Below are 13,194 nucleotides of genomic sequence, written 5' to 3'. Positions count from 1 at the left end.
AGAAATTTTGGAAGCTGGGAAGCAGAGGGATTAGTAGTACCGAGTTGGCTGACTCAAGAAAGTGGAATCAAATCCTAAACTAGGACTAGGAAGAAAAAAAAAAGTGGAGAGGCAAGCTGCCTTACGCTGCAGGGCTCCAAGACTCAGGAGTTGGTAGCAGCAGATACTGCTGAAAGTGAAGGTAACTGGTGGAAAGCCTACTTTAAAAAGCAGTCAGAACTGACTGATTAAACACTGATCTTAAAGAATCACTGGTTTTTTTGAGAGGAAAAGGTCAATACTGATATTGTGTTTTTTTTAAAGTGTCCTTATCTCTTAGAGATAGCGAAATATTTATGGATGAAATGAAATATTTGTGGATGAAAAGGATCTGCTTCCAAATTTGGAGGAGAAAGTAGGTGGGATTTAGATGGAATAAAATTGGCCTTGAGTTAGCAATTGTTGACCAATAGACATGCGGTAGTTCATTCTACTCTTATCTCTACTTTCTTATGTTTAAAATTTTCCATTAAAAAACAACAGATCCCCAGGCCCCCAGTTCTCCCCCAATCTTGGCAGAAGTCTAGGGGGTTGACTCTCTGGAGACACTAGTACAGAGAATCTCTGGACCAGGAAATAGCAGACACAGATGAAAGTTTGAGTGCTACACAGAAAATGTTTACATACTAAATGTTTAAGACTCAGCGTTCCCCTAGGGCTCCGGGAACACTGGCATCCAGTCTCTTACCCTCCAGACAAGACTGGAAGAGTCTTCTCTGGGCCACGTGACCAGCCCAGGATGACTGACCCAGAGATACCTGCACTGGAGAACTCCCACTGAAAGGGCCAGCCAGTTCATCTCACGGTGAGGCTCACCAGTCGGCAGGCCAGACGCACATAGCATCTGCCTTTTTTAGTGCCCCTTCTCTAATGTGAGTGGACAGTCAGGATCTTTAGACCTTTGAGGAAGGGCTTAACGTGAAACACAGAAAATGCATCTTGGAGAAAAGAAAGGACTATGCAAGGAGAAGAAAACCTCAAAAGGATTATCATTAATACCTTCAAAGAAATATTCTAAAAGATGCTTTCAATTCTAGTTTTACTGAGGTATATAATTCATAAAAATACCATAAAAACACCCTTTACAATTCAGTGGGTTTTAGTATACTTGGAGCTGTGTAGCCACCACTACCAGTAATCTAATAAAAAAGGATATTGTAATCATAAAAGAAGAACAGGATACTATTATTAAAACAGGCTATTCAGAAAATTTTGACAACCTCTTGAAAATTAAAAAATCATGGCAAAATGAAAACCTCAATATATTTTGGAGGATAAATCTCAACAGGTAGGAAGAGAAAGTTGGCTAAAGTGCCCAGAAAGCAGAGCAAAAAGATATAATATGATAGAACCTGGCAAAGAAAAGAGATGGACAGTCAGAAGACCAGTGCAGAAGATCCAGTATTCAAATAACATGAGCTCCAGAAAAAGGAAACAGAAAATAGAGGGAAGGAAATCACAATCATTACGATTCAAGATAATTTCCCCACACTGAAGGACATGAGTTTTGGGGCTGAAGAAGCTGAATTTCCTACACAATGGATGAAAGCACACCATATGAAATTTACCACACTGAGAAGAAAGAGAAGTTCCTACTTCCAGTGAGAAGACAGTTTCCAGGTAAACGGTCAAGAATCAGAATGGAACTGATTTGACAGTTACATAGGAAATAAGCAATGGGAGCAGTGCCCCCAACATCTGGGGGTGCTGGAGGCAGGGATGGGGGAGTCTTTCTAACCCAGAACTCAATACTCTGCCAAACACCATCAACTGTTACACAGCAGAATAAAGACATTTGTACGCAAGCAAGGTTCTCAAAAAATGAACTACTTAACACTCCCTTTTGGAAAGCTATTAGATGTGATCACCAGGATGAAGGTACATGCCAAGAAAGAGTTAGAATGGGATCCAACCAAGAGAGAGCAAATGAATCCCCAGGATGATGGAGATTCTAAGATGGCATCTGCATAGGAGACCCAGAGAATACCAAGCCCAGACTGCCACAGGCCAGAAGGGCCTGGGAAACAGAACTTTGAGGGAATGAAATGGATAGAATACCCATGTGAACATACTGAAGGTTTGTGTTAGAAGAGATTTAGACAACTGTCAGTGATATTAGTGATAAAAGACAAAAATATTAAGCAAAAGTACTGATTCAATTGTTAACTTTTTATAAAAAGTAAAATTTTATAAAAAATAAAAAGATGTATCAGGAAAAGTAACAGAATTTACATAATAATAATGATGTAAGCATCAAGAATGATCCAGACAAAACTGAGACAAGTCGGCTGAGAGGACAGGAGATGAGCAGGTCTGGGCAGGGACAGGAAGCTGAAAAAACTAGAGTCTTATCTTCTTTGGTGGGAATAAAATGGACACAGCCTAAAATGGAAAACTCATAATGAAGTAATATGAACATGCTATTTGGTGATAAATACTGAATTTATCATTGATAAATTGGAGATAAATACTGAAGAACCAGCTAAAGAGTTGAAAAGTGATTATTCTTGCGGGAGAGACATTGGGGTGGGAAGCAAGGGATCCTTGCTTTTTGTATAAGTCTCATGGACTCTATACTGTGAGTGATAAATAAAAATTAAAAAAAAAATTTTTAAGTGTCTACTTCAAGCATGGGATGGACTGGATGAGTAGTTTCAAAACTTTTTTCTTTTTAAACAGTTGTAATACTTCCTCCTCTCTAGATAAAATTTTATACACACTGAATATGTCAGCCTTAAAAGGAGATTTCTGGGATAGTTAGATAAATTTGAATATGGACTGGGTATTAGATTAAACAGAAATGAATTGACATGGAAAGGTGAAGACCTTTAGCTAAAAAAGTAGACTACAAAGGAATATTAGAGAATGACCTCATGAGAGTTTGAAAAAAAAACAGCAAATATGCACTTACCACATTGGCATAAAAAAACATACATTTACATATATATGAATGTGCATGAAAATGATATGAAAGAATAAATATCAATATATTAGTAGCAATAACAGAGCAATCTACAGATGCTGCTTTTGTAATAATAAAGGGAATTCTTAAGTATTAAGAAATTTTAAGGACACCCTAATATACAGTAGAGCCGATGGGTGTGGAGGGAGGTAAAACAGAAGCAGAGCCAGTCTGCCAAGGCCCCACAGTGTGAATACTACGGTAGCAGATAATACCTACTTCCCAACCTTTTCACATTATGGCACAGTGAGAAAAGAATAACATTCATATGACTCAGGGTCTGAGGGGATTAGTACAGCTGTAACCCATTAGTTGGGAATGCTGTACAATTTGAGAAACTCTGAATTAATATTTGAGCACTCACTAAATTCCAAGCTCTGTGCATTGTATCATGTATTCCTCATAAAAATAGTGCTTATGATTAATCTCCCATTTTATAGCTGTACAGAGGTCAGACAGCTTGCCTGAGGTCACACAGCTAGTATCTGATACAAGGCTCCAGAGCTCATGTTCTTCACCACGACACCATTCTTTCCTTTGACTAGATAACCCCTGTAGTTCCTTGAAGTCTGCAGACCAAGTGCTTAAACGTCTCTGTTAGCACCATCTCTTTCTTCTATCTATAAAACTTGCCTGCAGCACCTTTTGCCCATGTTAATTCAGTGTCAACCTTAAAACCAAGACTTGCTCTTTCTAAATCCCAAAGTAGCACTCCAGTCCTACTCCCACCAAAACTTCCCCACTTCAAGCGCTACCTGCATCTCAAGTACTTCTGGTTCCCAACTTCCTACACAGCTCCTGCCACTTATTGCTGATAAAAATTCTATATAAGCAAGCAAATACATGTCTTACATATTTTTAAATTTTACTTTATATATAAAAATGGTGACATTTTTGCTATTTTTAACAGGCTCCAATAATCTATCAATAGTTAATGAATACGATAAAAAGAATTTTCAAACAAAAAACAGACACTTTGGGTGAAGAAGAAAAAATCAAGAGCATTTCTAACAGCTTCATCTAATAAATATGTAATTTCCTAACACTCAGAAATTGTCCTTAAAGAAATGTACAGGTTTTAAAAATCTAAAACTTAACATCAGGTTTGGTTCACAGGACTTCACAGAACCCACTACACACTCATGCAACACTAGCTGATAAGCAGCCATTACAGACCTGACCCCATGCTGGGCTCTATGCACACTAAGATGAACAGGGCACAGTCACAGCCTTGGAGAAGACAGATCTGTAAACCAACAGCAGCAATGTGATAGGTGTAATATTTATAACAATGGAAGTAAGAGCATAAACAACTATAATAGCTAATATTTACTGAGCATATACTGGCACCAGGCAGAGTTCTAAGCACCTCACCTAGATGGATCAATTCATATTTTCTACAACAACCCTAAAGGTATGCACTTCCCTTTTACTAGTGAGGGACAGAGAGGTTAAGTATTTTGTTCAAGGCCATATGGGTAAATGATGGAGCTTGGTTTTGAATCCTGGTATGATCTGGGACCTGACACTATCAACCACTAGGCCATGAGCTAACAGACACCACAGAGGCCAGAAGCCAAGGAGGGAGGGGAAGGGGCATTTGGAGAAAATGGCCCTGGGAAAAAAACCTTGAACTGAGCATTAAATGAGTAACTAGGAATTCACAAGCATATGAAGATGGGAGGCCATCCTGGGTGAAGGGACAAGGTGTGAGCATAGATGGAGTGCATGGCAGACTGTGAGAACTATAACCTGCTTGGTATGGCTGGAAAGGAGGCAGAGGCTGGAGACAGAGAGATGGACAGAGGTCAGAATAGAGTGGGCTTAGCCAATGAGGCTGGGGAGCTCGATCTGACAGTAAGGGTACCATGAAGCCACTGAAGAATATTAAGGCTGCAGGGGGCAGATCATCCCAGAGCTATGTGAGCTCTCATACTGGAATGGACCTACAAAACTCTTAAAATACGTGCCTTTGTACTGCCCTTCTCCAGAGTCTCTGTGATACATGTGATGGAAAGCTCACATCTTCTCACCAGTTCTGACAGCAACAACTCTCCTTAAATAATGAATGGAAATCTGCCTCCCTGATGTTACCACCCTGTGGGGCCTTTCAGAACACATGGCTCCCTCTGCCCCAAAACAACGTGTAGCTCACTGAAAACAGTGATCAGGTCCTCTGAGTTTCCCCAAACTCTCCATTCTGCCAACCAGTTCTCCATCTGGTATGGTTTTAATCTCAGTCTCCACCTGGTTGTCCCCTCTGGGATCCCTCCAGTTTGACAATAAATATCAGAGCAGTGCTTCTAAAGTTTCACTGGCTAAGCCCTTAGAAGAATTGCATTTTGTATCAGGACCCAGTACACACTTAAGTGATATAAGTTTTTTGAAACAATGTAGCACTTTTTCTTAACAGATAAGTGTACTCTGATGTTTTCTGTTCTATTCTACTTGGTTCCATTTTCTAATAAATTTCCAACCAACTAAAGGGACAGTTTGAAACTCATTGCCCTGGAATGTGGGGCCAAAAACTCAACTCAACACACTAGATCTAGTCTGAGTGCACAGTAAAGCACATCTATCCTCACCTCCCTACAAAGAGTGATGCCCCGTCTCTGCGGAGCCCCCATCATCTCCCTGTAGCAGCAACCTGATCAGCGTACTCTTCCTCCTCCTCTCTTACTCAGTCCATCCTAGCATACCCACTGCACGCCCCGCCTTCCACATAGTAACCATTCAGGCAGCACCCAAGTGCTGGCACTTTGTAGGCAGCAAGCCGGAGATAAGAAGAATAACACTGTCAAACTAAGAGTAAGTCTGGATTAGAGTGCGGTGCCAGACTGACCACCTACTCTCTGTGAGATCTGGAATAAGAGTCTTGGCCTCTCTAAATCTCAACTCCTTTGTCTGCCCAATTTTCATTTGCAGCTTGTGGTGAGGATCCAAAGGTTTCACAAACAAGGCTCTACCTAGTAACCTGCAAAGAACTGTTATTCCAATCTACTTAGAAGGCCATTACTGATCCACCTTGCAGACAAAAGACAGAAAAGAAGGCTGCTGACTGCAGATTTCATCCATTTGCCTTGGCCCAAGGGCAGATGGGACGGGGCTGCAACCATTTCTGTTGAACCTCCTTACCCACTACTGCGATCAAGACCACAGTACGTATGTAAGAACGTGCCAAATCATCACAGACCAAAACTGTGGGCACAGACCAGCAGAATGCAATGCATCTGGCTTATATATAAAGTCTGCAAGCTGGCCCAACGTGGGAGAAACATGCTCTACTGGAATTCAAAAGATCTGGATCTGGTCCCAGTTCTGCCTCTTGTTGGCTAAAAGGGTCACCTAGACATTTAAGGCCTCAGCTTACTCATCTGTGAGACTGTCTTATAGTAGGCTGACTCCAGGCCCCAATTCTCAAGCTCAGCCTACAGAACAGTGGAATGGGTCGACTTATAAAGCAGCAAACTCACTGATACCATCAACAGGCTAACTACCTGTCCACGATGTTACAGAGAGGACCCCTTTGTGGGTGAAGGGAGGGATACAGGTTTCATGCAGTGGCTACGGAGGTCCAAGCTAACTCAGACTCTAGACTAGGTGCCAAAGAAGAATCATTCCCCAAACTTGCCAAGCTCTCATCTACCTCACTGGACATGCTGTCACTGTCCTTTTCAACTGGAATATCTCTACTTCCTTTGCCTTGCAAATTTTTCCAGCCTCTCAAGTTTGGTGAAGGCTTTCCCAAACTCCATGCTACTGTTAGCTGCTTCTCTATGGTCCTTGGAAGTGGAGAGGGCTTGGGATGCAGTAAAGGACTGAAGTGGGGAGAAAGCAGACAAAGAACAAAATGCCCACATATAATGGGAAAACTGGCTAGCTAACAAGCCCTGAGAAATAAGAGTGGAAAGGTACAGAGACCTGTCAGTCTACAATTTGATTCTAAAGGCAATGGAGAGCCAGTGAAGTTTCTAAAGCAATGTAGTACATGAAATTCAAGTGGTATTTTGTAAATCGGGAAAGGAAAAACAAGAGCTGTGACCTTGCCTCCACATCTCTTGGATGAAAATTTCTTCAAAAGGAGCCCATATCATCAGCCCCCTCAATGGAGCAAAGCACACAGGGTCAAAATAACCTCCAGTTTACCCAGGTTCTTTCTCTTCTACATTGCCTCACCACCATCAACAGCCATCACTTAGTGTACGGGAGTAGCGCAGGCAGGAGGCTGTGGGGGCCTTACAACCTAGTTGCAGAACAAGAGCAGACAGTGTGTCCTAAGTGCCAAACAACATCTACAAAACAGGAAACAAAGTCTCAAGGGTGGGGCTGAAAACACTAGTATACAGAAGCCATTTGAATCATGCCACAAGAAAGGCTTAGCCCTGACCAGGTGTCAGTGCCATGGCAGGGAATCTTGAAGAATTTAGAGAAGCAAGGTCCACATGAAGGATGAGGCAGGGGTCCCAAAGGCTATGGCACAGGGCTTGCACAGGGGGACAGAGGTAAATGAGGTCAGATAGTGAGACAGGCCAGTCTGTAGGCTCCAACCCATTCAGAAGAATCTGAATTTGATCCCTCAGGCATTGAGGAGCCCCAGCACGCTCCAAGCTAAGGGTAAGTAATGCTTGTAGTCTGTGCCATCTTTATGGTGCACACACACATCTCTCATATTCTGTTTCTTGAAAGAGTAGAGAATTATATATGTACTATTTTATTTGCATAGTTCTTGGGCTCAGAGTCATTCTAAATCAGTTGATTAATGCTTCTAACATGATAATGCCAAGATGCTATTATTTCTCCAAATTTCCTCTAAACCCAACAGTGACTAAGAACCTTTTCAAGTTTTCACTAAAAGTACATTTTACTGTTTCTGCCAATGTCAAGAAATACCTTATTATTTAAAGGTTACAAAGTGAATGTAAAATATGGGGTTGGGGAATGAAGACTGCACCATTTTCCACCTGCTAAATCAAACTGAGGGCACTGCAGGGAAGAACATTCCCTGAGCACTGGCTCTGGGCCAGGACTGGGCCAAGACAATGAATAAATGGGTAAGAATGAGCCTCCCCTCAAGAGTTTACAACCCAATGAATTTCACAAAGTAGACACCAAAGCTCACATGGCAAATTAATAAAATAAGACCTTTTTATATTACATTCCCACCCTAACGCCATCAGCTACCATCCTCTGTTCAGCACTTTTGTTCTGCCCTTGAATCTACGTGATTTTCTAGAAGCACATCATATTAAGAGCACAAATATCAACCTCTTATCTCTGATGTCAATAAGAATTTAATTTTAACTCTATTCCTCTCCTACATAGGAGTCAATTAAATATTATTCCCTGTGAACAAACCCAAAGAGTCCTTCTTCTGGACCACACCCACTGTGAGAAAAGGTGTGCTGGACTATAAAATGATAAGGTTTCAGACTTGGGTCCAAGGTACAACTCCAAGAACTTCTTTAGGACTCCACCTAAATCAACTAAGGTCACAGGATGGTGAAAGCATGATACCCGGGTGGACACGGATGGCAATGCAAATTAGGAACCCAAAGAATGTACACGTAAAAGTTGGAAACTCTTAGCATCATAGTAGTAAATAATATATACTAATGATAACCTGCTCTACTGTGCTGGTTGTCACAAAACTAATGAAGGGAAATAACTCATCACTTTACATGCTACTATAAAGACATTTTATTACTTCACAAAAGCCCTTAAGCTTGTATTAAAATACCACAATACATTTTTCAGAAGCTTAGATGCACAATTAACTAAGAAAGAAATGTATACTTATTCAAGTCAAAGGGCACATTTATTTTTAAAGTCTGCAGAATCAGCAAGTCAAAGGGCAGACTTATTTTTTAAAGTCTGCAGAATCAGACGTTAAAATCGACTTTAAAATTACAGAATTGAATGCATGGCTGATACTTTTTTCTAAGATAATGCTAATATAATTAACCCTTACTTATAAGGCAAGACAACCACAGTGAGATTAGCCCAATCACATTTTTAACCTTCGCTAAGCCTTCACTTTGAACCAGAACTGCTTTCTTCAAATATCCAGTGTTAGCCAGTGGAGATCATCAAATTTGAGTGCCAGCCCAAGCCCCAACAGCCCCCTCCCAAATCTAAATAAAAGTAAATAGGCTTCAAGAAAAATACATGATGCTTTTTCTCCAGTTTGGATTACCCACACCAGGCTTCCCTTAGCATGAAGGGAAAAATTAAAGACCCACATTTGAGTTGTAGTGCCAAAACTTAATTTCCCATCTTACTTAAGTGAGCCCCTGAACCCTGCAGAGTCCTGGGGTTCCCTCAGTTTGGGGGCTGTTGACCCCAAGTGTGGTCAGCCTAGGTTATCAGACACCATGTGTTTGAACACATTGTAGACAGTGAAGTGAGGTAATTACACAGCTGTGGAAGAATAATTAACGCACACCTCATGTGAGTTCTGTGTATGGACACTTCATACTCTGTGACACAGCTCTACACTGTCCCCGGGATTTTTATACAAATAGGAACTCACAACATTTTACAGATCACCAAGTCTTATTGCTGTGCTAATGATGTCTTCATGTTTACTTTGCCACATATGTGACTACTATGATTTTGTGTCCATAGCAGGAAGGTACAACCGTCACAGCTTTTTCTTCCCATGTATTTGTTTAGTTACAGTGGCGGAATGACCTCTGATTTGACTATGCCTAACAGTCCATGGACTACCCCTAAGGAATTTAAGCTCTTAAAGAGTCCCTTTTCACTCTTGGAAAAAGAAGAAACAACTCATCAATGTGCAAACAGATGACTTTATCTCACGCAGTCTTCTCTCCTAAGCTCCAGACCCACATAACCAACTGTCTAAGAGATATCTCCACTTAGCTGCCTCAAGGACCCAATAAATTCAACATGGCCAAATCAAACTCATCTTCACCCTCTCTCTCCACATCTTCCCAAAAATGCTTCCTTTCTCAATAAATGGCACTATCATCTTTCCAATTGCTCAAGTCAGTATGTTGGAGTCACCCTTGATCCCATTCTCCTTCTAATCCTCTACCCACACCTAAGTCTCAAGATCTGTTTATTCTACTTCCTACATAGCTCTTGAAATTGTCCACTTCATACCATTTTAGCTGTCACCACCCTAGCCTAAGCCACCCTCTTACCTGGATAACATAATAGACTCCTAACTTATCTGCTTGGATCCACTCTGGCCCTTCTCCAATTGGTTCTTCAAAGGCAGCCATAACCATCACATCACAGCACTTTGCTTAAACTCTACTCTTTCCAGATTCCTATTTAACAGACGCTACAAAGGACTGCCATGATCTGGTCCCTATTTATCTAGCCTGTTCTCCTCTTCCTGCATACTATGATCTAGCCACATGAGACAAAGACTGCTAATTGTAACTCAGTATCTATTCTCCTTTTCCTCAGTAATTAAATCCTGATTTTTAGCCCAATACATGACTATGAAATAAGGATTTTTCTCCCAGCCTCCCTTGCACTAAGTGTGGCTATGTGACTGGGTTTGGGCCAATGGGGTGTGAGCCATGCCCTTCAGAAAGAAGGCATGGCTCTCTCTCCCTCCCTCTTCTGCTTCCAGCTAGTTGGAATGTGGACAGTGCTGGCGGAAGGAATCATCTGGTTCACTAAGTCGAAGGTGCCTGTGGAGGATGACAACACAAGACAGATGAAGCCAGGTCCCTAACAGCTCTAAGACTGTCATATCAACCCTAGACTGCCTACCTGGACATTTATGTAAGAAGCTTCTTTATCGTTTAAACCTCTGATGCACTGTATTTTCTGTCCCTTGAAGCAGTTTTGCCTAACCCCACTATATCATACCATTCTTTCAGAATATCCATTCTCTGGACTTTGAACTTGTGCAAGTGATTCTCTCTGCCTGAAACACTGCTAACACCTGCTCCTCACCTGCTTTCATCCTTTAAATCTGAGCTGAAATGTTACTTTCTCACATAATTCTTCCTTGACTCCCTAGATGAGGTTAAATACTCTTGCTGTTTTTTCCCTTACACTTTCCCTTGGGTAACACTCACCACACCCATAATTGCTGGGTTAATATGAATCTCTTTCAGTACTACATACTCTTTAAGAGCAAGTTTCAGTTTCATCTACTGTCATCCAAGTACCTGGCTCTCAGTATATGCTCAACAAATATTTGCTCAATGAATGAATGAATGCCACAGCCCTTGAATGATTTCTGGGCCATGCCTCAAGATTTCTTGCCCTTACATTACAGGACTCCTGTAAACTCGACCTGTAGCTCCATTCCTGTCAGACACTCTCACAATGAGAACACTATTGCTCTCCATTGTCTTTTGGACAATTCTGAAATGTGTCAACTCCTTCAAGAGATCAGCACCACTTTTTGGCACCATTTCATTTTCTCATAATGCACTTAGAACTAGAGTGGAGTATTAGGTGTACTCTTGAAATTTAAGGGAAAAAAATGGAGGCCCTTCATTAACTAATATGACCACGTTTTCCAGAGTTGGGATGCCTTACAGGTCATTTTTTAAAGGAAAAGATAAACATACAAACCAATTATCTGAATTCTGGTCATGTACAAGAGAACATTCTTAGAATATTTGAAAAGCCTTTGGTTTTCAGTGTATATCACTTTTTAATAGCATTACAGGTATGTGTCAACTCATTGCTTTCTGTACTCATCCTTCATTAATACTGAAGATTCTGCATAGCTTACCTGTTTTCAAAAATTAAGCATCTTTTTGTTATAACATGGAAGAGTTAAAGAAACAGGGTTCCAAGAAGGAGGTAGTGGGACATAAAACAAACAAAATCAAGAGATCCAAATGACAGTTTCAGTTTTTCCAATGACTCACTGGGTAACCCTGGATCAGTTCTCTTCTTAACTCTAAAATGAAGTGTACGGTACAGGTAATTCCTAAGAGTCCTTCCAAGGAAAATATTTTGTTGCTGTATCAATTTGCTGTTAATGATTTAACAAAGATGATGTTAGTGATTATGCCAAAAACTGTATAATTAAAATATTCACAGGAAGCCTGGCATCTGTATACCAGTTTTAGATACCATGGAGGTTTAAATGAGTCTAAATAATGGATCTTAGAGTCAAGGATCTAAAAACAAACATGTATTTTGGAAAAGCTAGCCTTGCGTGATAACACTGGCTTTTAGTTTGTGAGTTTTTCCAGTATATGTTATTCTCCTCCCACATTTATTAGGCGCTCACGCTTGATTTAGAAGGTGCTCTGCAAAAACCCACTGGTCAATAAAAGAGAACGGATTTCCCGGCCACTCCCTTGATCCCTACACCTCCTTTCCCTTCAACTGTTCCAGAGGCTGATAAGAAAGCTCCAGAGCGCAGTTGATCCAGCCCTGCACAGGCAACTGCACAAATATCTGTACTACAGCATGCAAAGACAGCTGAGCGTCCAGTTCTTCAGAGCAAAGACGGCCTAGTCTAGTCTCTCAATACCTCTAAGATAGGTTAAAGAGATCCGTAGGGGTCTCCCGGAAGGAAGAGGCTGGAAGCGCCCCACGTGGGTCAGCACCTCCATGCTCCCATTCTCAGAACCTGCGGACCCGATGTGTTCCTCCCCCGGCTCTCCAAAGCCACCACCCACCTCTTCACGCCCTTGGGGGCGACCGCCCTGCCCCCGCCCCGCAGTCGCCAGCCAGCCCTGACCTCCTCGAACTGCTCGCCGGAGCAGCCAGCGCCGCGAGCCTCCAGCAGCTCCCGGAACTGCTCCAAGGTGACGGACTCTTCGCCGCGGCCCAGTCGCTCTTCCAGCCAGCGCAAGAGCGCTCCGTGGTGCCTGGACACCAGAGACTCGCAGGGCGGCGCGGGCCGCAACGCAGCCGCTGCCTCTCGCAGCCGAGCCGGCTCCAGAAGCGCCGCGGCGGGCGGCAGCGCCGCGGCCGCCTGGCCCGGGCCGGGGGTCGTGCCCGAGTCCGCAGTCCAGTCCTGGTGCGGGCCCCAGCACTCGCCACCAGCGGCTGCCGCTTCGTCTTCACTGCTGTGACTCGGAGCGTTCCCCATGGGTTCTCCGTCCTGGGCGCCCGGCTCTGCCCCCGCCGCCGCCGCCTCCCCGCCACGACCTGTCAACCTCCGACGGTACCCGGCGGGCGGGGACGGGGAGAGGACGACGGCGGCGGTGGCTGAAGCTTCCGGCTTCCTCGCCGTCAAG

General features: G+C 42.6%; 1 protein-coding gene across 5 annotated transcripts in view; it reads right to left on the bottom strand.

The window, feature by feature from the left end:
* ZZEF1 (zinc finger ZZ-type and EF-hand domain containing 1) overlaps positions 1 to 13,194 on the bottom strand; it is a 111,127-nt gene extending 97,933 nt beyond the window's left edge. For all 5 annotated transcript variants that reach the window (XR_008997192.1, XM_057501014.1, XM_057501016.1 and 2 more), the window contains exon 1: positions 12,693 to 13,194. Coding sequence is in view for 4 of the 5 variants with exons in the window: in XM_057501014.1 (XP_057356997.1) it covers positions 12,693 to 13,046 (354 nt within the window). In the remaining variant the exon portion in view is untranslated. The remainder of the gene's footprint in view (positions 1 to 12,692) is intronic.

The sequence above is a fragment of the Manis pentadactyla genome, chromosome 4, assembly GCF_030020395.1.
Source record: "Manis pentadactyla isolate mManPen7 chromosome 4, mManPen7.hap1, whole genome shotgun sequence".
NCBI classification, from domain to species: Eukaryota; Metazoa; Chordata; class Mammalia; order Pholidota; family Manidae; genus Manis; species Manis pentadactyla.
This window is presented reverse-complemented; position numbering and strand designations above follow the sequence as displayed.